The sequence below is a fragment of the Bombus vosnesenskii genome, unplaced genomic scaffold (assembly GCF_011952255.1).
Source record: "Bombus vosnesenskii isolate JDL3184/JDL3185 unplaced genomic scaffold, Bvos_JDL3184-5_v1.1 scf7180000013316, whole genome shotgun sequence".
NCBI classification, from domain to species: domain Eukaryota; kingdom Metazoa; phylum Arthropoda; class Insecta; order Hymenoptera; family Apidae; genus Bombus; species Bombus vosnesenskii.
Genome location: NW_022882962.1, coordinates 3,981,442 through 4,007,270, shown reverse-complemented (window position 1 = coordinate 4,007,270; position 25,829 = coordinate 3,981,442). Strand labels below are relative to the sequence as shown.

At 32.4% G+C, this 25,829-nt stretch overlaps 6 protein-coding genes and 1 long non-coding RNA gene across 11 annotated transcripts; 4 read left to right on the top strand and 3 right to left on the bottom strand.

The window, feature by feature from the left end:
* Positions 1-55: 55 nt before the first annotated feature.
* Positions 56-11,105, bottom strand: LOC117235384 (ankyrin repeat domain-containing protein 29). Of its 3 annotated transcripts, XM_033497354.1 has the most exons (9): positions 9,712-9,870; positions 9,282-9,392; positions 8,380-9,226; positions 7,878-7,976; positions 1,843-1,941; positions 1,666-1,764; positions 1,334-1,531; positions 1,153-1,248; positions 56-935 (listed from the first exon to the last, which is right to left on the bottom strand). In XM_033497354.1, exons 3-9 carry the CDS (start codon positions 8,386-8,388, stop codon positions 738-740), a joined length of 798 nt encoding a protein of 265 aa, XP_033353245.1. In that variant the 5' UTR covers positions 8,389-9,226; positions 9,282-9,392; positions 9,712-9,870; the 3' UTR covers positions 56-737. The 3 variants fall into 3 exon arrangements, with proteins under 3 accessions (XP_033353245.1, XP_033353243.1, XP_033353244.1); XM_033497352.1 differs by lacking the exons at positions 8,380-9,226; positions 9,712-9,870 and adding an exon at positions 10,760-11,105; XM_033497353.1 differs by lacking the exons at positions 8,380-9,226; positions 9,282-9,392; positions 9,712-9,870 and adding an exon at positions 8,071-8,355.
* Positions 11,106-11,283: 178 nt separating this feature from the next.
* Positions 11,284-12,392, bottom strand: LOC117235373. The gene is made up of 2 exons (XM_033497332.1): positions 12,083-12,392; positions 11,284-12,013 (listed from the first exon to the last, which is right to left on the bottom strand). The coding sequence occupies exon 2, from the start codon at positions 11,881-11,883 to the stop codon at positions 11,464-11,466; it is 420 nt and encodes a 139-aa protein (XP_033353223.1). The 5' UTR covers positions 11,884-12,013; positions 12,083-12,392; the 3' UTR covers positions 11,284-11,463.
* A 479-nt stretch (positions 12,393-12,871) lies between these two features.
* Positions 12,872-13,571, top strand: LOC117235374 (40S ribosomal protein S21). The gene is made up of 4 exons (XM_033497333.1): positions 12,872-12,974; positions 13,063-13,120; positions 13,248-13,383; positions 13,462-13,571. The coding sequence occupies exons 2-4, from the start codon at positions 13,071-13,073 to the stop codon at positions 13,525-13,527; spliced, it is 252 nt and encodes an 83-aa protein (XP_033353224.1). The 5' UTR covers positions 12,872-12,974; positions 13,063-13,070; the 3' UTR covers positions 13,528-13,571.
* Positions 13,572-14,740: 1,169 nt separating this feature from the next.
* Positions 14,741-20,966, bottom strand: LOC117235363 (TBC1 domain family member 9). 2 transcript variants are annotated; one of them, XM_033497318.1, is made up of 19 exons: positions 20,871-20,966; positions 19,676-19,842; positions 19,376-19,549; positions 19,206-19,302; positions 18,939-19,128; positions 18,784-18,860; positions 18,639-18,695; positions 18,362-18,566; positions 18,071-18,276; positions 17,698-17,984; positions 17,427-17,630; positions 17,021-17,352; positions 16,708-16,863; positions 16,453-16,638; positions 16,192-16,380; positions 15,848-16,010; positions 15,432-15,764; positions 15,234-15,355; positions 14,741-15,161 (listed from the first exon to the last, which is right to left on the bottom strand). In XM_033497318.1, coding segments are annotated over exons 1-19 (3,366 nt in total). In that variant the 5' UTR covers positions 20,873-20,966; the 3' UTR covers positions 14,741-14,942. The 2 variants fall into 2 exon arrangements, with proteins under 2 accessions (XP_033353209.1, XP_033353208.1); XM_033497317.1 differs by having other exon boundaries at positions 17,427-17,628; positions 17,696-17,984; positions 20,701-20,926.
* LOC117235376 lies at positions 20,321-20,832 on the top strand. Its single transcript, XR_004493662.1, has 2 exons — positions 20,321-20,471; positions 20,545-20,832. It is a non-coding gene; the product is annotated as an uncharacterized LOC117235376 (long non-coding RNA).
* A 296-nt stretch (positions 20,967-21,262) lies between the features above and the next one.
* LOC117235372 (acyl carrier protein, mitochondrial) lies at positions 21,263-22,953 on the top strand. Of its 2 annotated transcripts, none has more exons than XM_033497331.1 (3): positions 21,263-21,531; positions 21,987-22,094; positions 22,627-22,944. In XM_033497331.1, the coding sequence occupies exons 1-3, from the start codon at positions 21,373-21,375 to the stop codon at positions 22,804-22,806; spliced, it is 447 nt and encodes a 148-aa protein (XP_033353222.1). In that variant the 5' UTR covers positions 21,263-21,372; the 3' UTR covers positions 22,807-22,944. The 2 variants fall into 2 exon arrangements, with proteins under 2 accessions (XP_033353222.1, XP_033353221.1); XM_033497330.1 differs by lacking the exon at positions 21,987-22,094 and adding an exon at positions 22,139-22,255 and having other exon boundaries at positions 21,264-21,531; positions 22,627-22,953.
* Positions 22,954-23,102: 149 nt separating this feature from the next.
* On the top strand, positions 23,103-25,788 carry LOC117235369 (MOB kinase activator-like 4). Its single transcript, XM_033497327.1, has 5 exons — positions 23,103-23,258; positions 23,708-24,081; positions 24,175-24,309; positions 24,397-24,537; positions 25,308-25,788. Exons 1-4 carry the CDS (start codon positions 23,199-23,201, stop codon positions 24,491-24,493), a joined length of 666 nt encoding a protein of 221 aa, XP_033353218.1. The 5' UTR covers positions 23,103-23,198; the 3' UTR covers positions 24,494-24,537; positions 25,308-25,788.
* The last annotated feature ends 41 nt before the right edge of the window (positions 25,789-25,829 follow it).

Below are 25,829 nucleotides of genomic sequence, written 5' to 3'. Positions count from 1 at the left end.
TAGAGAATAGCTTAAGAACATGAAATATATTTTCTCTCCCTTTTTCTGTGCATACCGCGTTAACACTAATATAATATATAAATAAATCAACAAGAAGAAATAGACATAGTACTAAAGAATCATCAAATTTTACTCTCTTTTTCAAGGCAAATCAATCAGTCTTATAGAACCCTCAATTAGAACAAAATGATTGTATTATTTAAAGGTACATATATATATATATATTACGTTTATGTAACCACAAGTTCAGTATTAACAAGATATATAGTTTTAGCGCAAAACTAACTCTGTGGGATGTATGCCGTCTACATCGATGAGTGTTTTTTAGAATTTTCAACGTTGTAAAATATTTACAACAAGAGAATACATTAAAATATATTTCACCTATTTTTAAATACTACAGGATGTGTTTTATATTTATCCAAATATATATACACACTGAACAAACAATTTTAAGAAAATGATGGAGTTTTAAACCACAGTCTTATGATTGTAGCATAAATCAACATCTCTCTTATTTTTGAATCTTATTTAACGCTACGCGAAATACGATAAAGATGTAATCACTTGATCATCTTGTATACAAATTATGTCTAAAGTATATATATACATTATATGTATATATATTACATTTTCTTTAGAAATACTGATCTCTTTCACTGGTCTGTATATCCTTCCCTCTTCGTTCTTTCACCTTAATTTCTATTTTAGCACGTAGGTGATAAACGCGTATTTTGCTAAGACGTTCCCGTTCGCGTTCTAACTTTATCCTTTAGATAGTTGGCCACCTGTGTCTGTGAATGCCTAATAGCTAATTGAAGCGGCGTGATACCTTCTTGGTTCACGAGTAAAGGATCCGCTCCTGCACCTACCAGCTGTCTTGTAACAGTCATTTGTCCTGTTAATGCTGCTGCATGCAGTGCACTTTCACCATTCTGAAACAGTAATTATCTTTTGTAATTTTAAATGAACTATAGCAAACAGAACGCATTATCATTAGAATCATTATACCCTGCAGTATCTAACATAGATATATCTTTCATAATTATGTATAAGTTATTTTTGTCATTTTTATTAAATATTATATATTGGCTGTGATTTTTATAGATTTGTCGAGAATTTTGAGTTTCAGTTTAAGACACTTGTACTTACTGGAAGAATACCAAGAGATGGACGGTACTTGAGTAGCTCGCCTACAACAGCGGTATGGCCCTTGTGAGCCGCCTTGAATAGCGGAGTCGCGCCATCCTACAAAAGAAAACACTCCATATCAACCATTCTTTTGAAAAGTCGATTCCAGCTTCCTCTCTTTGTCCGATTATTCTCGACTTACGTGTCTGGTGGCATCGACCTTCGCACCAGCTTTCAAAAGCCTCCTCACAACGTGATCGTGTCCCATTTGCGCTCCTATCCATAAAGGCGTGGCACCATCGGTTCTTGCCGCGTCCGTTTTTGCCCCATGCTCCAGAAGAACCTCTAGGATACGTAAGTGGCCATTTTGAGCGGCAATGAATAATGCCGTGGCCCCATCCTACAAATATTAAGCAAATTGTTACCTTTTTTTCTTTTTTTAATTCGATAGTCGCTAACTATACGTTAGGAATAATTCTTCTACATTTGATAAACGACATTCTTTATCGTAAAAGTCCAACCAAACCAGCTCACCTTCATGTAAGCGTTTGGATTGGCGCCTCTTTCAATCAGTCCCTCAACAACATCTAGGTGACCGCACTGGCACGCGACAAAAAGTGGGGTACCGCCGTCCTGCAATCGCAACCAGAAATTGTCGAACGTTTCCATTTCACCTGGCTACACGATACTCTTCACTACGGTACAACTTACTATGCTGCAAGAGTCGACAATGGAACCGTGCTCCAACAAAAGGCTGGCGATGTCCATGTAGCCACCTTGAGCGGCGAAGAACAACGCCGTGGTACCCGTCTAAAAATAAAGAGTAATACAGTGTAAAAGATTTGAGTAGGACGTCGAGGCAATTGTATAAAGTGCCAGAAAGCTTCCCGAATTTTATGGCACGGAAAGAAGACATACGATCTATCTAGGATTACTGTTTTGCTACTTCTGTAAACACAGTAGAATACATTAGAGTAGAATAAAATATAGAAATAACTTGGGTACAAAGTGTTACAATATCATCAACGTTATAATACTAAAGTTTGTTTCGCTGTAATTAAAAATATCTATAAGAATCGACTGTAGGATTCATAAAAGTAAAATCGTAGCTTTGTCTATAAAACTTGACTGAATATACTATTTTTACTGTCTGTAGAATGCTCGGGGGTATTGACAAAAAGAAAAGAGACCAACGATTCCCAAAAAAGTATATCGATATCGATTATCGGAGTACGAAGAGAAAGCTGAAAATAGAGATTGTCGAAGAAACAATGAAACGCTTCTACACTTTCGAAAGTGGCAATAATAATAACTACGTAAATTCCAGAATATCAATGTATTCCAAAAGTGTTTAAAAATCCAATTTTACCTGAAAAAATATTGCAAAATTTCGGTCATTTATTTCGAATGTCAGACATATATATACATATAACTGAATAATTAGTAGCACATTCGGCGTTCGATGTCACATTCTTCTCAAGTTCCGCATGAATAACCCATGAATTTTTCATTTTATTATCCCCGATGAGACGCACCTTTCTACCTGTATATGTTCAGACCGAATTTATTATTACTATCGTCAGCTCCTTCTGTGATGGCGATACCTGCGGATAATTGACAGCGAGAGCGACATCCTGTCGCCTTTGCCGCGACACGGTACCTATTATAATATGCCAGATATGTCCTTCCTGCGTTTATGAAGAATTGATACCTGACTGTTTATTTAATGCTTTCAGAACAATTAATGTACTATCGATTGAACTCTATTCTGATCGTAATAGAATATTTCTATCATTGTAACGTAAAATTCCAATATCCGCTGATGATTTACAAAGAGAACAATTAGAGGATAAATGCCGGATCCGAATAACCGAATAAAAAGAGAGCGATTTCGAATCGAATATCTATCCATTGGTAAAGGAGAGAAAGTACTGGTGTGCGTTTCGAATATCCACGAAAGGAACAGCATGTGTTCAGACCGACGCAAACCGAACCTGTTCAAATGTCAGCTATATGTATATGCACTTTCACTGACGTTGTTTCATTGCCTTAAAGTATCGATAATCGCTGCCGAAAAAACTAGGTATCTCGATCGATTTGTCGTCCGAATTAGGCTACGTTCCCCTTTTTCGTTGCATGTACATACATGTATTTCGTTTATGGTTCTATGTAGAGAAATTACCACAGTGTTCTAGGTGCACACTTGCACGCGTTTTACGAAGTTCCAATGTTTCCTCGAGCATGTCAATCCAAGAGACATAATACCTATCCATTACAAACCGCAGAAATTCTATAACGACGATCAACCTGTCTCTAGTCACGGTAACAGTCGCCGTCGTGGTTGAATATTTTTTACTCCACTCAACCTGTATTCGATCACGCGTACGTACGTCATAGTCGAGGATCTTGGGAATGATATACTATTCCAGTTCTTAACGACTTGTGATTAAATACTACAGTCGTACTAATCTGACCTCTCGTGCACGATTGAATTAATATTGTTAGTGAAATTTTACGAGTTATCAACACCGATACTCGGTAATAACAGAAGCGAAATCGTACATGAAAATTGTATAAATGTTGTTACTTGTAAATTCGCAAATATCGACAACCCATCGTGTAAGAGAATTCTGCTGATGATAAATGTTCAAATAATTTTCAAAATCAAGAACTCCAGGTTTATTTGGTAGAAATTAATCTTTAGCAAGGGTCAAACTTGAAGGTAATTCGGCGCTATCAACGATTCCCGAGAAATACGCTTATCAAACAGCTATTTGACGCTGATTTCGTAAAACAAGAATCTGCAAGTACAAATACAGATGTAGAAATCCTGCGGTGCAAGTAACAGGCGTAAAGTAGGACGAGATAAAAGGTCAAAGTTATTTTTGATACCAGTTTAAACCTCCTTTGCCCTGTAGTTTAATTAATTTGTTGAATCTACCGCGGGCGAACGCGGTAATTAGTGGCAAATGGTGCATGGTACCTGCGGCGCGTATTGCACCCTGGTCTCCGGTAGATGATGATCGTATCAATGAATGCGTGCCGCTCAAAACGGAGAGGATGCTCGGACGGATGATGGGCATCGCCGATTTATAATGGACTTATTACTTCCTGCGCGCAATTTGCTTTCCAACGCACACTATTTTATCATGCTTGCCGTATTTATGCGATACAACACGCTTTCGCGTGCTACGAACTTGATAGCTTATTTGAAATTCTTATGAAGCGCCGAAGTTTGAAAAATTTCCGTCAGATCGGTTGTTCGGGAATCTCGAAGAAACGACGAACGTATTGTTGTATCGATAACGTATGTACCGATGATCTTTTCCGTGTGAAAATAAACGCTTCCTGAAAAAACAAATTTTTGAGAATTGAAAACTTTCAATCTCTTTCATCTTCCTAGTAATCTTTCGTTTTCATAAGCGATAAAAATTGAGAGTAATAGTTTCAGGAACTCGTGACTCAGATAATAGGTATTTGGGCCAATATATATGAATAAGATAAGATTACGATAAGTCAACCGTGTTAGATATCAGATCTTTAGTTTCGGAATGCACTCTTAAGTTTAAGCCTTCATAAATTAAGCCAAAAAATAATATTTCGTAGAAGGGAATCTAACTACGGAAATCTCTTCACGGGTGGGACATAACCTTAAATTAAGAAAGAAATATTTCTGCTACTGGATCGAGTTAGCGAAGCCAGCTTGACCAGCATTTGAAAACGAAAACATTGATAGAGGATGCAACGTAGAATGCACGAAACTCGATACTCGAGTAACAAGATATTTGCTGCTAGCCACGAAAAAGATTTGTTTGAACCGGTCGAAAGTCTGTTTCTTGAACGAGGCCAAACTTAAGGGATCAGTGTGTCACGAACGCCCACGCACGATTTTCAAGCTGATACCGGTAATTTGTGCAGAAGCCGCGTTTAGACGCGCTGCACGTGAATCGTTCTACGCGGCTGGTCGCACATTACGGCAGACGTCGCTGCTAAAATGTATTAGAAACACGCGAATTGGCGTATACCCGCGATGCAACCTATCATGCTTCGCTTCAGCAACCTTGAATGTGCTTATACACGGTATAAGTATACATAGGCGTATTTTATATAGGTATCTTATGCGCCAGCAGCAAAGCTATTTACGAGGGAAAAAATCGTCCGTTATATTCAGGTCGCGCTTTTTAGAAACTACAGAACGAGCTATGGTTAATTGACCGACGTTAATGAATTCGCGTTTGAGCTTTCGATGCTATCGGTTTCCTTTGTTGTACATAGTTTTCAACGTTCACTTTTGCTGATTTTTTGCGTTATTGCATATCTCCTTCGATTAAACAAATAATCTTTAAACCGTTCGTCCTTTAACTACAAAATTTCTATAATCGAAATTGAAAATTAATAATAAAGAGAAATCAATCTTGATCAAGTTAGATTTTAGTTTAGTAGTCATCTATATGTCACCACACGTTTGTTATATGCTTTGAAACACGTCAGCATGGTTAAGAGGAACGTGCTCGTCACGAATCACAATGCTTAATTAAAAAATCAGAGATAACCCTATTTTCTAATATGGAAAACGAAATAGTCACGCTGTTTGTTCGATTCGGGAGAAGGCTTTTCCAATCTCTAATATGAATTAGAAACTCGCCTATCGGCCAAATAATCGAGCGACTTAAGATCGCTGACTCGCAGAAATAACCAGAACGACTCGCGATTAATTGCGCCTCTCGCGCATTTATATTCAAGCATCTACTTTTCCTCGGTTGACTCTCCTCTCTCTCTCTCGATAATTAGAACCGATCAAGAATTCATCTAGATCACCGATAAACCGTTGGAAATCGATATCAATGGCAACCGAGTTTAGTTTTAGGCTACTGACTAAGCAAAGAGAGCTACTAGAGTAGGTGTCAATAAAAATAAATTCTGGAAGTGAAACTACGTGACATCGTTTGTGTAACGGGTCAACACGCGTTTAGCTCACATAACGCGCGTTTGCGTAATTCATCCTATACAACATCGTCGCTTGGTCTCGAATACCAAAAAAGGCTTTTTCGACCTCTTTTTCCTTTTTTCGAGGCTACATCTCGAGTCACGTATTTACACGTCGATGTTTTTACACCTAAAGAAAGGAAGGACAGACGGATATTATTTGAATTGTAAGAAATGTGAGAATTCGTACGGATGATAAATAATTTTGAGAATCGAATAAACGTTTATATCAGAGTATCGGCAGGGAGCGAGGAAAGATTCGGAGAATGCACGTGGAAGAGTCGAGAGATTCGTACGAGAATCATCAAGGAGAAAGAAAGTTTTGAGAGTCATCGTTACACTGCGGGTGTTTATGCATTTATGGAAAATATTGAGATGCAAAAATGCACATAAAAAATACATGTTAACGGATGAAATAAGTCACTGCTTAGGTTTCATCTTTTTAATCGTGTTCATCTGTAGCCATTGTTACGATTATGTAGGTACATATTTTTTAATAATTTCTTTTAAACGAAGCCGTTTCTACAACCAGATTCGTTTATACATTACCAAAGAAAGAAGATAATAAATAACCTAATAATCGCAATGACGACAGGTAGCTTGCCTAAATTATCGATGATTTAATTAATGAATCACGCGTTTAAGTATTTCTTCTAATTGAATGTTAAGCGGACATTCCGTGGCCGAAAATCGCGACAGTGCCCTGTGTTCCATTGGATTTGCATACAATACCGTGATCCTCGATTGCACCGAGAGTATACGTGGGCTCAGCGATAAATCGTCGCGAGCCACTTAAAAAAGGCCACTCGACCGCTTCCTGGTGCCTCGTGTTACAAGTTACAAGCGACGAGCTTTTTATGTCGCACAGACTTTCCAAGCTCTGTGTGAGTAGACCAGAGAAGATCGCGTCTTCTTTCGTTTCTATTTTCGAAAAAGTAGAGACTGTAGGAAGGTTACACACTTGTTTCTCCTTCTAAACCAAGATTATAATTATCGAGAATGTAACGTGATTTGTAAAAATTTGTTTTATTATCGGATACGAGTAGAGCACGGTATCATCGTATGATAGGAATTAAGATAAAAATAGAAACAGTATCAAAGCTAGTTACTTCGACGGGAATGAAATTAAATTGCGGAATACATATTGTAAATTTTAGATTTCAAATTTTCACGATGGTGAGATGCCGCGAAATTGGTTTTTCAGGAATAATCGTGTTTGCACTTTGCGCTCATACTTTGCTCAAGCCCCAATATCATGGTATACATCGTAAATATTGTTCTATTAGATTGCTTCGTAAGTTCTATCTGCCAGAATCAGAGATAAATTTAATTTACAACATCCACCTATGTGGATACCGCTTTTATCAAAATCTTCTGATTTACATTTATATGATTTATCTATTATACGCCATTTGTCGAGGCAGACAGAATTTATGCAGTACCCTAATATTTATAGAGCGCGAAGACAATAATTGTCTTTTTCTAATTTCCAATTATTAAAATTCTCCCCAGAATACTTTAACGAAACGACTTGTAATAATTTCTCCTAATTTATTAAGAAATCTAAAAGTTTAGGAAAAAGATTCACTCGGCTACTAGATCACAAAAGGGTCGAAGAGATCAACTGAAACTATAACTTTCTGTGGTCGCAAAGAGTATTTCCATTCAGTGGGTAACGGGGTTGCCAGGACGTACACGTTCAGCGGGTTTCATTCATTCTTAGTTCATTCATGGGCCGGCTACGTGTACTCAGGACTTACCAGCCGTCTGGCATTAGGATCCGCCCCTTGTTGCAGCAATTCGGTGACCGCTTCGATGTGGCCTCCGGCGGCGGCCAATATTAAAGGAGTCGTTCCATCCTGAAAACAAATTACCTGGTTAATGATCTGTCAGTAACAATCGTAATTAGATTGCGGATGTCTGTGCATTTATGACAAATCGTAAAGTACATACATTTAGAAAATAAAACATTCTTTCATTCGAGTTGAAATTCTTTACGTGTACCTATCTGTAAGAATATGAATTTGCATAAAGATCCACAGTTTAATCCTAATAAACCAATACTGAAATATTTAATGTTTTCTCTCCTTTCAATTTTAATCAAATTTATATCATAAAACTTGAATAAACTTAATTCAAGTGGCTATAAATTCATCTGTGCGCAGTCGCGTGCACCTCGATATGATCTCCATAATGAGGACTCCCCTGCATTGCTTTCTAATTGATTTGAACGGAGCAAGTATCGTGATTACTCTTACAAACCAGTATCATTAAACAGGCAATTAAGCGTCGTAAATCTGTCGTGTAACTCCTTCAGTATCTTACGCTTGTTTCAAACTGTCTCTACTTTCTGCACTTCTTTTATATATTTCCGGTGTGTCGAATCACGCGTCGTCGCTGCATCACTAATTTAGTGCAATAACGCGGCGATTGTTAGTAAGGTTCCTCAATTGATGTAACGACCAATCGAGAAGGCCGATCCTTAATGACGCGATTAATTTAACCGATCGTCTGCAAATTAGTAAAGAAAAATGACTTAAGATATCCTTTAAATGGTGGTGGGCAAACGGAAACGACGCCATGACATTTAAAAGAAGGTTAACGTTAAAACTGTTACTTCTCTTGATCAAATTCCAAATTCCCCCGAATATAGCGGGTTAAATTTGATCGTCTGCCAAAGTGGAACGAATATCCGTGCGTAATCCAATAAGCCACTTTTCAAACTAGGAATAACGTTATTTGAATTCGCTCTTTCAACGATGCGTCGTTATTTGCATAATGAAACGACAGATCGTCTCCCGGTAACTGATTTCCTATGGTGTCTATTGGTTCGATGTCGATGATTTCGTAGATGCGTCAATGAGAACGAATATAGCTTTCCTCTCTTGCACAATAAACTCATTATATAACAATATTAGCAAATTGACAAATTACAAATTAATGGATTATAGTTTTCTTCTTTTACAATTTTATAATCCTTCATGAAATAGGATAATATAGATAACTTAGAATTTGTAGGATTTGCTGTTAAGACTTAATTTGTGTTATTACCAAACTCGTTAATGTTATGCAAAGATATTCTGACTTGCTGATAATTATTACCTGCGATCTGTAAAATTTTCTTAATAATATTACTTCAGTTGCGTAAGATGGTCTTGATTTACCTTATCTTTGCAATCGACATGGACGCGACCAGAATCGAGGAGAACTCGAAGACGCTTCGCATCGCCACGTGCCGCTGCCAAATGTAATTCTACGTCCCAAGGTGATTCTTTCTATAAACAGAGAAAGAAATAAAGATCGTTTTAAAATTGGAGCAAATTTTATTCTATACAACACCGGTCACTTTTTCTGATATTGTTCCTAATTCTATTTCGTTTCGTCTCCACGACTACTTCTACCAAAAGAATATTTTATGGTCTCCTGTCAACCACGTATCGATTAAGCAATCATAATTAGGGACGCTAGATGAACTAAACTTGTTCGACTGTAACTGAAATCGCATCTTACCAAGCTATGCTCTGTGTTTCACAATTTCTCTCTCTGGTTTTCACGTGAAACTTTTTAATATTTTTAGAACGCATACATACACACCTTTCGAATGTTGGTCTCAGCGAGAGCACCTATTAACGGAATTAATCGAAACAGAATGCTTATCCGTCATGTGCGCCATGAAATCACGAAACGTGATCATAATTAAAATGTAAATCGACAGACAGAGTTGGCAAGCAAATATCGAGCAAACAAATTCTGCTCTCAAGAGGTACTAAAAACATTCTGAAAAAGAGCGCGTATTATATTTCATTTAAAAGGCAGTTGTACAAAACAAGTTCTAGGTAAATAATTTCTTTATGCAATGGATAAATCATGTAAGTTTATCAATTTGCAATGTTACGTTGTTTAGCATCACTAACTTATGTTTCTAGGTCATCCAGTGTTAAGCGCGACAATCAATGCATAAAAAGATTTCCCGTGGTCTTAATCGATCGCTACAATCTATGATCGTGACTATTTCAAATTATTTATTCATACGCATGTTATATTCAAATATTATAAAACCCATAATCAGTGTTTACTCGTTCGTAGAATAAACAGGACAAGGTGTTAGCAACTTATTGCACAGCTAAGAAGTGACATCAGTCCGCCATAAATTTCATCTGATCTCATCTAGTTTTATGTTCTTAAGCGCATACATGCCACGTAAAGGATCACGAGCAAAGTCATTTTTTATTAAACTTTTTTTTATGAAACATATATATTTTAATGGTACGTGATAATTTTCATGAATATGTAAATGGTGAGCATAAAAAATTAATTACGTTTTCCTCGGAGAATGTACATATTATCTTTCTCTGAAACGATGATTTCAATTTAAAATTCTAGAAACAATATTTCAAGCCTAAACTTTTTGCTCGATTATCCAAAGTTGCTTCTTCGAGTATAAAAAAATTGTATACGTACGATTTAATAGCTGTATCATACAGTATCTTCGAAATTACATTAAAATAGTAATTTCTGTTTATTTCGAATTGCATTCGAAAACGTGGCATGCAATGTTTCATTCAAAACATATAGATATAGTAAAATGCATACATTGGGTAATGAGTGAAATATAATTGAATTTTAACAGAAAAAAGCTCACCTTCATAGACATGTTCGATGAACACGTGTAGCTGGAACTGACGCGATTAACGTTTTGTTGTTATTATGAGAAAAAGTATAAGCGCACTTAACGTAGATGTTGTAATTGCATCGCAGTGCATCGAGCATACTTTCGGCTAGATATCGTGTGTTATCTTTAATTGTAATATGTATATAATAAACGGTACATGTTTTAACATCGGACACACTTTCGTATCACAGTCTGTTTAAACACGCGCAACAGAACATTAACACACCTCACCGTGTTTACGAAATACAAAGGCACATCATAAAAGGATCATAATTTACCGGATGACTTCAAGTCACCGAATGCCCGATGGAACTGTACGACAGTAATATAGACAAGGAATATTTCCTTCGATGTCCGCTTGGCGGCGATACTTGTCACGCGCAATTTTTTTTGCTCGTTTTTATTTTTAATTTGAATATAGATATATCCCATTATATATTTAATTTTCCTCATTATAAATATTGCTATTTTTAAAAAATATTTTATTCTTTTATTGCTTTGTAAACAAATATTACGAGTCATTTCATATGTTACTTTATTATATTAATTACATTATATAATCGATTAAATGTTTATATTGTTTACAAATATTATGTTTATATTCATAAAAACTGTAAAATTAATATCAGATTAATATGTATTCATATGGATATATTAGAAATATATTTGAATTTCTAGAAATATAATGGTACTAAAATATCAGCAACATTTTTCCCATTAAAACTTAGTTTTACAGAAAGAAGATTACTGATATCATCAAGAATCTCAAACTGAAACATTGCTTTTCCACCTACAGCAAGTTCTTCAAATATTTTGCAAGCATCTAAAGGCCAAGAATTTATACTGTTTGGTTTTTTCATAGCACAACATTTCGATAAAGGAGGGACATTTATAAAGGGTAAAGTTCGTGTTTCGTTTGTAATCGTTATGTTGCCATAATCTATACACAGAACTTCAGTACCTTCTTCAGAATGTGAAAGAATTTTTGGCCTGCGCCATTGACCATTTTCTAAATACTTTGCAGCACAAATAGTACCAATGTCAAATATACTTAATGGAAGGAAACTAGGTGTTGCTTGTAATCTCTCTAACATTATATTTAAGTCTGTAGTGTTGCTTTCTGCTTGAATCCAGAATTCATTAAGTGAATTGATGCAACTAACAAATACATTTGGTGAATTTTCTTCACCCAAGGGAGATAATCGTTTCTCTATGATCGTTTCTCTATGATTCACAGAAGTATATCTGTTACATTTTTACCTTCTATTGTTAATTTTACCAATAATGTTTTACCTTCATCAATTACGTCTAACAAAAATAGAACTGCTCCTTCATCTGCTAATCTTACAAACTCCTCACAAGCTTTTTCTGACCATTCCGTAATCCCTTCTGGCATAATTAAACGACATTTTCTTGCTAGAGGAGGTTCATCTACAAGCCCTAACCGTAGAGCACGTATTTCGGTTGCGGTAGTTGAATTTCCATAATCTATATGTATAACTTGTATAACACTATCACTGTGTGATACAACACGCGCCCTATATCAACATTCATCCTCAGGATATTTAGCAACACACAATAAATTTTCTTTAATTTCATGTACTTTGGGAAACAAATGTGCAAAAAGAAATCTATCATTCATAATATCTAAATTACCAATAGTTTTTTGTTCTTGAACCCAAAACTCATTTGGAGAGTTAATGTGAGATACAAAAACAGGATAGGGATCCAATTTAAGGTCCATTATTTCATCTATTAATTCTTCTTCTGTATCACTATTTTCAAAATAATGATCTTCGACTAACATTTCACTGAACATTTCGCTTTTACCAACAAGTCTACTTGTTTTGAAACACTATTTGCTATTACAATGGCTTCCACAGGCGCATCAACTCTTACTAAACTTTCGAATCTTTTACAAATTGCAGAATCCCAATCTTCTACTTCTGTAGGAATAACATCTAATCTGCATTTAATTGCATATCCCTTTATTTCTTTCCACTCATCTGACAACTGTCGAATCTTTCCAGATTTATTATTGATGATATGAATTTCTAGAAATATATAGAGACTTATTGTCAATGTTGGTAACCGTGATTTTAGTTTCTGACATATATACGTACTGTTGTCGGAAAAGTTCTTTTGCGTACGGAGCCATTTTACTTTGCACATTTAGCAATCAAAAGTAAGAGTATATCTTAATTTAAAAGCTCCTAGTGTTATAATTCTGTACAAAACATAGTGTATATTATATATTTTAAACTCTGTTACAGATATAAAAATGGAGAACGACAACGGAGTACTTGTTGACTTGTACATACCAAGAAAATGGTATGTGATACACGTGGATTGCTATTTTTAATAATATAACAATGCCCTTCTTTAAATAAAAAGTGCAAATATAGCTATAAATTAACGTTAAATCGGCTATAAATCTTATATAAATTGTATTTTATAGCTCATCGAGTAATCGTATCATTCATGCCAAGGATCATGCATCTATTCAATTAAGTATTGCTGATGTTGATCCTGAAACTGGACGCATGACTGACTCTCAAAAGATGTATGCAATTTGTGGCGCTATTCGTCGTATGGTACGTTATTTACTGTTGTAGTAATTACTGGTAGAAATTATCATTTTTTTAAAATAGCTGCTTTCTTAATTTTTTCAGGGTGAATCTGATGATTGTTTGGTACGACTTGCAAAAAATGATGGTATATTACCAAAAAATTTTTAATCTATGATAATTATTGTATTCTTTCAATAAAAATATAAAAAAAAACTAATACAATGTGTATTACTGAATCAAACTACTAACTTAAATTGTACATATAATTTTATGAAAGTTCTATTATATATATCATTTATTATATAATTTGTACATGGAGTTTTACATATGAAATAATGGATCATTATATACATATATATGATACAGAAAGATAAATTTTTAGATATTTCATGCTTGTTACGATGGAATAACTTTTTTCGCTAGTTCCATTTAAAAAATTATGTATGCAATGATTATATAAAAATAAAAATCATTTTAAAAAATATAGTTACATATGTCAAAAAAGTATGATTTCAAATATTAATATTTAACTGTATTTAACAAAAACATTTACAAATATTTTAAAATATGTATCCGTTCTAAACTTTGTATTATGCATGTAACGCCTTGAATAATAAGAGATAGTATAAATTCTTAAATATTTCGAAGATTTATCTAATATTGTTTTGAGGACGTATATAGTATAAGTATGGTCTTGATCGATTACCATATTGTTTTAAAATATCAATTTATCACACACTAATTATTATTATAATTGTTGGTAATCAAAAATTAGTGTACAATACTTTTTTCATTGTTTTTAATGTTTTGAAATTTTTAATATATTTGCGAGATTAAACAGTACATCTATTAAATGAGTAAAAATATTTCATGATTTTGTGCATATATCCCTCATATCATAATTGGGAAAATATGGAAACTTGTAAGTATTCAATACACTTTAATTCTAAAAAATATTTCTGTTATATTATACTAGTATCATTTATCGGGAACTTTATCTTCAAGCATGAATATTGTTAAAATGTGATGGAACTGATTTGGAACTAACATGTCAGAAATATTACCCTGAGTATATTCTATTGATACCATCTTTCGATTTTGATCAGTATGATTATTATATTGTATGATTAGGCCAATAGATTTATATATATTTAAAGATTAATATTTTTGAAAGAATAATTAATTCTTAATTACATTTGCAGTAAAATTTTATCTTTAAAGTAAATTAATACATAATATTGCTTACTAAAGAAAGAAAAAGCAATAACATTAAAAATATAAAGAATTAAACGTTTTTTATATCTGTAATTTCGGAACCAATAAAAAATATAAGAGTAATACCAAATAAAATTTAGATGCTACTTGAATTACTGCATTGAAACATGTTAACTACTATTTTCTTACAAAAATGTATTTTGCACATTACAAACCTATCTTTTAACTAAGATTTATTTATCTAATTGCAATGAATGTAGAAATTTCCTTAGGAAACGAAATTACTGGTCAATTATTCAAGGCAATCTATGACTTTATAAATTTTACATATATCTTACACTATTCTCATAAACAGTTAAACCTGCGTATCAAACATTTAACACAGGAGTATCTGATAAGGAATGAACGCGATTAAACCTACGATTTTTTAAAGTTGTAATCGATTCTGAAAGATCTGCTCTTTTACTAAAAAAATCAACTATAGCTTGACCTGTTAAGGCAGATGCCAAGAACTGTTCGACACTTATTGACCAATCTGGACCAGTAGATGCAACTACATTTGACGGATTTCCATTGCGATCATGTGACTAAAAATCATGTTTTATGTACAATTTATAATATATTCTAAGATTACTTACTTAATATAAATAGTATATTACCCGTTCTACAGCTGAAGGTGTTTGTTGAACAGCAATAGCTGCCAAAAGTAAACTGTCTTCAGACTCATCTCGACCGACGTAAAACTTTTTACCAACATCGCCTAATTGGAGTAAAAGTGTACCTATATGTAAAAAAAAATGTTTTTTATTTAATATGGATTCAAGCAGTAATAGTACTTTGATATGTGTATAATTTACCTATTGAAGCTATACAATGGTAAGTTTCTTGTTCTTCTGGTTGTGCAGGGAACATGTCATAAAGAGTTTTCCATAATGCAATGAAATGTCTTTGTGACATTTTTGGCACAGTTTTTAGATCCAGTGGGCTGTCTTTGGATGCTATCATGGAGCGTAAGCTTCCCATGCTTTGAACTTCCCATGATTGATCTCCCTGGCTGGTCAAACTTGTTGATCGAGATAAAGTACCGATACTCGGTTCTTCCGCTAAACTAACTGGCATTTCTAAAGAAGCAACGCTTTGTTCCATACTGTCAAAAAAATCTGTAGCTTCTGCTGCTACTTCAGCACCATCTAATATTGATATGTTTAACTTGTCTAAAGTAACAATAAACAGTTTCTTATTATAATGCTTTTAATTATAAAATAATATTTACCAGAATGCGTTGGCGATTCGAAATCAACAGGTGTAAGTAATGGCGGTAAGTGTAGAGTATATAAAAGTTTTAATCTTTGTGTTAAATCTGCAGTTGCGGTCATACCAATCGCTTGTACTAATTCCCGAAAGTTCAGTAGTCCATCACGATTACGATCCATTAACTGATATACAATACTACTTATGAACATTTTCTGTATTTGCTTGATCTTATTCAATAAAACTAACGTACACATGGATGTTAATTCTCTAATATTATCTATTATTTTTCATAATTTTCTTTTTTTGTTATAAATAGCTACACTTAAAAGTAGAAAATTATTTTGTAAAATTCGATTAACTTACACGAAATAATCGGGCGGCGAGAGATTCAGCTTGACTACATTTTCCCCATGGAGACAAGCCACCAAATAATATCCTAAATAGTTCAAAATCTACTTTATATGCCTCATAAGGTGGCTGCGTTGGATCATAACGATCAGGTTCAGATTTTCGTTGGCTCATTAATTCTTCTCTTACTAAACTTAACAAATCCTAGATAGTGATATCATTGTTTTTTAAGCATCTGTGTTTTTTGAATGTATACTTTCTTAAATATATTAATACCTGCAGTTCTTCCATTGTCATATATTTGTCAACAACAACACTTCTAATTACATTTTTCTCAATTCCATCTTCCAAACTTTGAACTACCCTAAGCCTGTGTTTTAAACGAAGTCTTTCTATTCCACCAATAGTCAAAGATCCATATCTTGAATATGCTTCATATATTAAAGTCTGAACAGATATACTCTAAAATAATAAACACAAATAAAATCATGAATCTCCGTAAATATAACTAATGCATAAAAGCGTTTTTACTCTATTAGGAGTAGCACTATCAACTGGTCTAGGAAGTATAAGTCCTTCATCATTGAATACACCCCCAAGGTAATCCGTTAATAACTGCATTGCTTCACCATCGTCACAGCAATTTAACAATTTATCCTGATTCCACTCCAGTACTGTCAATGCTATCTGACACAGGAAGAAAGACCTGTTTACTTCAAATTTCCTCTGTATGTATTTTATTCTGTATTCATTAGAAAGGATATCAATAAAATTCAATATCTTCACTAATAAAAAATAATTAAGGAGCTAAAAACAAAATATATGTACATAAAATATGTTGTACCTGGAAAATTACTTTCGCTCCATCATAGAAAAAGCAATCCATTATATTTACTGCGCTACTAGTTGGCATAACGCTTAAAAATATGGTTAAGAACCATGAAAGTGATATAACTTTAATGAGACCAAGTTCCTGCAATCTAGCATGTAAAGTTGGTAAATGTTCAGCAGCTAACTCTTCTAAAAGACCTTGGTCAACAAGAGCACCGACTACTCTTCTGTCATAATAATCAGGCAATAACGATTCACATACATTACATAACTGCCAGAAAGCAGATTCTTCTGAACAATAGATCAATAGAACTGAAGCCACTATATTCATGGCCTGACAATAGCCTGTTTTAAGACAATTAAGATTAAATAATTTTTGAAAACTTTATAATGACAAATTTCACGAATAAAATTTTTACCGATTTGTGGATTTTTCCAAGCGTATGCAGAAAGAACTCTTCTTAAAGCACTGATACCAGTGTCAGATTGAAATGCTGGATGCTCGGGTAAAGAACGGTGCAAATCTCGTTCTATTTCTTCATTTGCTTGACAAGACTTACCCAATGATTGGTCAACTAACGATTTATAAAGTCCTGGATTCATTACCATTTCGTTTAACGCGCCTAGAAATAAATTGAAACTATGTTATACCATTCAATTATATGGTAATGATTATATTGACTGCATTACCCGAAAAAGTAAGCCAAACTTCTCCTCTAAGAGACTGTGGTATACCCTGAATTATAAGTTTTGCTGTTTCTGTTGTTCTGTACATTGTAATACCTCTACCATACTCTGCAAAATGGAGTTCCCATTGTTTTTCTTTAGCTTCTTGTTTTAGCGTCGCTTCATTGCTTAATGGAGCTTTAAACAGAGTCATTAATGGTGGTTGTGGTTTCCAGTCATTAGCGGTTTTAGTTTCCTCATTGTTGCTATTACTATGTAAACTATTATGAAAAAATGCGTAATCGACGCTCCTATTTGAAAATATATTAATTACTATATAGACATATTACATATTAAATTGTATGATCAAAACTAAAAATATTAAGTGGAAACTTACAAATTTGATAGTTTAGATTTTGCTAATAATTCAGATATTTTCTGAACAACAAAATCTCGATCGTGAATCTGAGCAAATAAAAACGACGATCGAGCAGTTGTTACTAGAATAGATTTGTCTATTCCTGTACTAGTTGACTGATTTTCAGCTGGTTCAATAAGCCTTACTTCTCTTAAAGGTATAACTAAACTTACTAATCCTTTTACCTACAATGAAATGGATATTGAATTACGTCATTAGACATAAAATTTATACATATTTATATTTATTTAAAATAATCAATATATTTACTCTGCTTTCAAAACAAAGATAATTCTGGGAAAGAAATATTTTTCCCCAGACATATCTTTTATTGTATGGTGTCCATAATGTTGCATCAATACTACCATCTAATTTTTCATTTCCTGGTAGTCTGAATTGTAATCTGTAGGCTTCAGAATGTGCTCTTGCATCAAGATCTCGTTTTAAAAAGGATGGTTTTTTAGGTACGTTTTTGCTGAAAATATAATTATCATTATAATCAATGTACACAAATTTTATTCAGAAACCTGTAAGTGACTTCAAATACCTCAGTTTATTTAATAGTTCTCTATCTTCGTTAAAGCCACTTTTTTCATCTATAAGCCTAGTAAAAATAAAATAACATTAATTTATGAAGCACATTTTCTATCTATATTCTTACACTCTTATCTATTGTATATAAATAATGTTACCTTTTCATAGCAATATTTGTAAGCTGCTCCATTAACGAATATGTATCTGATTTATGAAGAAACATTGAAAAATAATGCTGCAAATGAAATAAAATATTGAATGCTACAGATAATGTAATAATATAAATAATAAACAATCACAATATTTTATTTACCTCTTTATTGTCTCTAGTTACAACACGTATACTATCTGGAAATAAGATGGAATTAGTTTTGTTTAATTCAGTAATGTCTGCCCATCTTATAATTAATTTTGTTTCTCTTGCCAATATATAGGCATAAAAACACATATGATTTATTGATAAATATAACCACCCCTGTCTAGGCAAACGAGATTTCCAGTAACTAAAAAGATACAACGTTATGAGGTTTTATAAATTTTACTGAAATTTTATATACTTTTAAGTTAATTATACAAGTACCTGCATGAATAATAATTGACCAATTTATCTTCTTTTGGTATATTGAAAAGTTGATGAAATTTAAAAGATACAGTTTTAAATGATTCTGGATCTTCTTCTGTGGATAACATAGATTTCAATAATACTATACAAAAATTTTATTTTTTGATCAATTTCTCATAATAACTTACCGTCAGCAAATTGACAGTCTGGTATATTATTTGCAATAATAGATTGTATTTTACAACAAACAAATTCAGTTATTTCTTCTTCAGTATCAAATGATGTTAATGTATCCATCAAGTTCGAGTGAAGCCATTCCCAATCTTGTAAAATTTCTTCATGTGTCAAGGAACATGCAACTGCTATAAGTTAAAAAAATTATTTTTAAAAGATTTTTATCTATAACAATTTCTTATACCAATATGATATGAAGAAACTATATAAAATATAAGTATTTTATCTTATTAATTTATATTGAAATATTTTACCCCAATAAACTTCTGATGATGGCGTTTGATGTAATATCCTAAATGGTGGAGGTTTAGTGTCAAAAACGCTATCCAATGTCCCTACCAATATAGAAGTAAGGCCTTTTGTCTTTCCATGTCCTTTACGGCGTTGTAAAACAAAATATACAGTTGCTTGTTCTGTTACCCTGCATGACAAAGACAACAAAATTCAAAGACAACATTCCTGTTTCAAAATCACTCTAACACATGAGATAAATTCTGTTTATTTCAAAAAACATAATAAAAAAGCTAGGTGTAATGTCAAAGTATTTTTAAAATACATAAAAGTAAAGTGTTATAAGCTCAATTATATGTTACATAAATCCTTTAAAGTAGAAACAAGTCATAAAAAATACAATAAAGATATGACAAATAAACTTCAGTAGTAAAGACTACAATTTTATTGTGCAAACCATATTGCAAAAAAAAGGCAACAACTTTACATAATTTTATATTTACATTTTTGTAAATATCAGTGGTATCTTTCACCTTTTTTCATTTATATTTTATTAATAAATATCACCGAATGAGAATGAATCAATGTCATAGATAATAATTGACGAAATGATTCCAATAGAGCGGATGTCTGTTATCGATAATAAACCATATACATCCTCCCACATATAATGTATTATAATTTATACTCCTACACTGCATGATATATAACGTAAGAAAATACATCTAGCGATGATTTATGGTTCTAACGATAGTAACTCTAACTAACAAGATCTAACGGACACATAACGTTTAATACCGTCAAATATATTTACGATATGTAAGCAAATAATATTATGTTAAATACAAAAATGACAAATCAATTAAAAAAAGATAATTATTTTTCTGTTTAGACTAGCATATACATAAGCTCGTAGAACTCAGGCAAAAAAATAAATGCTCAAAAATTACTTAAATCCTTGAGTATACGTCTGTCAGCTGTCTTTGACGTACGATGTAAACAGTAATTGTAACAGAACATTGAACATCGTATACACGTATCAATTTACCAAAGAGCATTTGCCAGTAGAACCTCTTGTGGCTTCACCCACATATTGACCACTGTTCTTCCAGCACATATGGCACTAACGATACGAATTCAAGCACACTTTATCCAAGACACTAGCAAATTCGCCGTCTGGTCAGCAGAAAAAAATACTTGCCAAAGATAAATACTAACATGAACTCCACTACGAGTCGGTCGTTGTCAGTTGCGTCGATTCCTGCAATTTCGCCATATTCTCAATCTGAAATGTTACTAAGTATTCAATATTCTTTTTTTACAAAAAATTTCTTATCTTCTGAGAAACATTTTAACATTCCTTATATATTATACAAATTGAATAAAATATGATTATAAATAATATTATTGCGACATGTAAATCACTATATCAAAATTTATAAATAAATAATTATGTAATTATTAAGTTAATATTATTTTTTACAATAATAATTGTTAACGTATTATGTACGTGTACATTTATAGAGATTTAACAGTATTTGACGAAATCTTAGAAAGATAATTTTTACTTTGCAGTAAATATATTGCAGGTAGATGTCGCCTACAATTTTTAACTTATGTAAAGTAATAACCAACCGTGGTAGTGAAAATTACGATACGGTAGAAGTTGGGGTACGGGAATAAGCTAAGTCTTCTTGGGAGATTTTTCATTGCAGAGAAAATGGCGTCTCTCGCAAGAGTTCGTCTTTTAATGAGAAATACCGGTACATTTGGAAATTCGATTAGACAAACGTGCTTACGTAGTGCCATTACACAACTTCAATTAAATGAACGATTTTTTCACTGTAATAGACAAAATATCATTACCCATGTGCCACAGGTAAACACTGCCTTTTTCCATGTTTTCATAAATTCTTTCTGGTAATTCCTACATTGTACTTCAATTTGAGCATTACATAATCAAAATATCTTGAATTTTAAGAAATCAGTGAATATAAATGTATTCAGAGTATAAGATTCGGAATATTTCATTCGTTTAGTATGTATGTTATGTTTTAACTAGATTGAATATCCGTAAAGTAATAGAGTCAGTAAAGTAAAGTTCGATCTTACGACACCAATATTTAAATTTTCTTTCATTAATGTTATCATGTTCGAGAAATATAGAGAGTTGTCATGTTATATACTCAAAATCAATACTTCTCCTATTCGTCTATAATGTCTATTAAAAGCTTTGTAATATATATAATAGAATTATTATAATTGTGTTAGTTGTATATATGTTCTATTTATTTAATGACACGTGAATAATATATGATGATATTGTACATATAGGTAAACATACAATTTGTACGTCTGTGCAGTGCAACACCTAAAACTAAGGAACTTGAAGATCGTGTTTTAAATGTGGTCAAAGCTTTTGATAAAATAACTGATGAAAAGGTTGTACAATTATATATTTTTTTTTACATATTATTATTTTACAGGGCACACGAGTCAAGCAGGTGCGTCAGTACAGTCATGCTGCACCATTATCGCTTGATCTTATTCGCCAGCGTGTACTGTTAGTACTCAATCTCTATGATAAAGTTGATCCTCAGAAGGTATCTATTCACAAGATAATATAACATTAAAAAATACTTGCGAAAGTATTGTGCAAATGATAAAATTTACCAATTTCTGTTGAAAATTGAATTTTTATAAGTTTATTAATCATATTTTATATATATTGTAATATTTAATAGCATTATCATTCATTTTCTATATCTGTTGAAACACCTTGATATAGATAGCTTCTCAGAAAAAAGTAATTATTAATTAATACCTCGCTTGAATCGTAGTGTCTTTGTAATAAATCAATACATATATATATGTGTATATATATATATATATACACACACACACATATATGTGTAAATTCAATTATTTACCAATTTTTGAAGCATATTATAATTAAAAAATTAACTTTGTGCAGTTATCTTTGGACTCTCATTTTATCGACGATCTTGGTTTGGACTCCTTAGATCACATAGAAATTATAATGGCCATGGAAGATGAATTTTGCTTCGAAATACCAGATATGGATGCAGAGAAACTTTTACGACCTAGGGATATAGTACGTTACGTTGCCGATAGGGAGGATATTTACGAATAAATATGCACATAATATAAGTCATCTCATTAGACAAGTTTTTTATTTTTAAAATCATTATATTAGAAAATAAAAGTTAGACTTTACTTATTCTGTATATAATATAAATATAATAAAAATAAAATGAATCACTAGATTGAATCTTAAATTATATTGCCTTGTATTTATTCTAATTTAATATCAAATAAAAAAGTATACGTCTATTGCATATTTTTATTTCATATGTAAACATCAAAGTATACATTATTTTTAAATGGAGAACCAAGTGCCACCTAGTTGTAATGGCAGTGATATGGTGTCGCTACCCTCTACTAGGCCGACATTACGACACTCAGATCTTTTTTTTATTTGATTCAATCGAACGTGCACGCTAATCGAGTGCAACAACTGGAAAAATGAAGATGGCGGACGGATGTGTATTCTTCAGAAGAAATAGACCCGGAACCACAGCAAAGGTTAATAAAAATGTTAACTTTCATGAGAATTTATTGTTCTCATGTCCTGTAGGCTATCGTTCAATGATGGTTCGATTATGTACAACGTATTTACAGAAATATCCAAACGCGTTTTTGACATATCTTTGGAAAATCAATGAACGCTCTATAAAGAAATTATTGTTTACAAACTAATAATTTATTATATTTCGTTTACATTGTTTTAAATTTTCAGTAACGTACTAATCGTGTCTAAATGCTAATACGCCCATAGTTACATATTTGTAGAAATACATTTTACTGATAAAGATATAGATTTTGATAGATAATATTTAGTACAATATTTACTGCTTTTTAATAATTAAGTAATTATTATAATAGATTGTACACATAATAAATAAGCCATGTAAGTGACACTGGTTGTTCATTTCTTATTAAACATTCTTAATTTAGGAACCTTCTTTGTTTAGAATTTCTGTAGGTGGCCTGATGAACCCTTTGAAGAAATGGACAGCACGCTGGCCGTGCAACAATATATTCAACAGATGATTAGAAGAGATCCATCTAATGTCGATCTAATATTGAAAATGCCAGAAGCACAAGATGAAGCAGTATGGAAATATGAACATTTAAGACAGTTTTGTATGGAACTCAATGGTTTAACAGTAAGACTGCAAGCAGAATGCCATCCAGAAGCTTGTACTCAAATGACAGCTACTGAACAGTGGATATTTCTGTGTGCTGCACATAAAACACCTAAAGAATGTCCAGCTATTGATTATACACGACATACACTCGATGGTGCAGCTTGTTTGCTTAACAGTAATAAGTATTTTCCTAGCAGGTATATAAAAATAGTATCGAAAGATTATTATAGATAATTAGAATATATAAATATTTTTTATCTATCTCTCTATTTCTTTATGTTTTATTTCAGAGTAAGTATCAAAGAATCTTCAGTAGCAAAACTTGGATCTGTTAGCCGGAGAGTTTACAGAATCTTCTCTCATGCATATTACCATCATAGAACAATATTTGATGAATTTGAGAATGAGACTTTTTTATGCCGCAGGTAGAATGATTAATCATAAAAGCATAGATAGAAATATCAGTATTTTATTAATTCATTTATTTTGATCATTAATCTTTTTTGTTTTAGGTTTACAGCATTTGTGACAAAGTATAATTTGATGTCAAAAGAAAGTTTAATAGTACCAATTATGGAAGAAGAAGGAACGACAGAAAGTGAAGCGTAGAACTTGAATGTTTATTTATATTGTCCAAAATTGATTTGTCAAATTTAAGGTGGTATTGTAGTCTAGAAATTTGAAAAAATCGAAATTTTTTTTTTCATATTTCCAAAGTTTAGACATTCAAGAATATGCCCTTAAAAGGATTTTTCAGAATTTCAATTATTTTATGAGTTACAGCCATTTTTGTGACGCAGCATCTGCTTCGGTCCGACCGGAACAAATGAACAGTAGACGGTAGACGTTGTCCGAGTAAACTTGTCTCAAAACTTTAAACGCGTTTTTCTCGAAATTATTTTTTTTGAGTTGGCGTGCACGATATCTCAATTTCTAATGAACCGATTTATTTTAAATGTGATCTGAATATTCCTTATATACTCCTCTATCGTCCGGACCACGCTCAGCTCAAAATCTTTAATATTACTATTTTTTAAACGTTCGGAATTGTCAAAAAAACGTGCGAAATAAGAAATTTTTTTTTAAATGGCCGTCATTTTGTGAAAAAATGTTGTATTGACTTTTCCAAGATTCAGACGATAGCGGCATCCATACTAATTAAGAATCTGTTCGCTTTTTTTGTTTCAAATGACTAGAAGGGTTGATATCATGCACGCCACGACACCCCATTTTTTTGGCAGCACCCACTTTGCCGGCTCATAACTTTTTAAATATTGAGTTTTTTTTCAGTGCATTTTTTACGTAATCTCGAAATATCAATAAACAAATGCTAAAAAGGAGGATAGCAAAAATATTTTTTGTTTCGCTTGTACAGAGCTTCAAAAATCGCCCGAAATTCATGCCTCTAGACCAGAATACCCCCTTAACGAAATCATTGGTAATATTGATATATCGCTGAAATATCTCTTGTAGTTCTAATTATTACAAGAGTATTGAAAATTTTTGCTAATCTGTCTAGAAATATATCATTAGAATTTCTTGTTATTAATTGAATTAAGATTCATTTTAATACAGTCTTTGCTAACAGGAATTTATTGTATAAAGTAACTTTTCTTGCTTAAAAATTATATTTATAGTATTTACTTATCATTGAATGTGTAAAGTGTGGAAGGTATAGTTGAAGTTATGATCCAGCCATTACTAAGTCTTTGTATAACGATGAATTTATTTTAAACAAATGTATTATACCTTCTACACAATACATTAAGTTAAAATAATTCTGTACTAATGAATTTTACATGAGTTTACGTTGTTAATGTAACAAAATAATTTTAAACATTTTTGAAAACATAATTTTACCAAATGGCATTTCATGAAATAATATAACAAGAAATTCAAGAAAATTTAAAGTAAAATTATTCAGTCTTTTACATAGCATATCTTT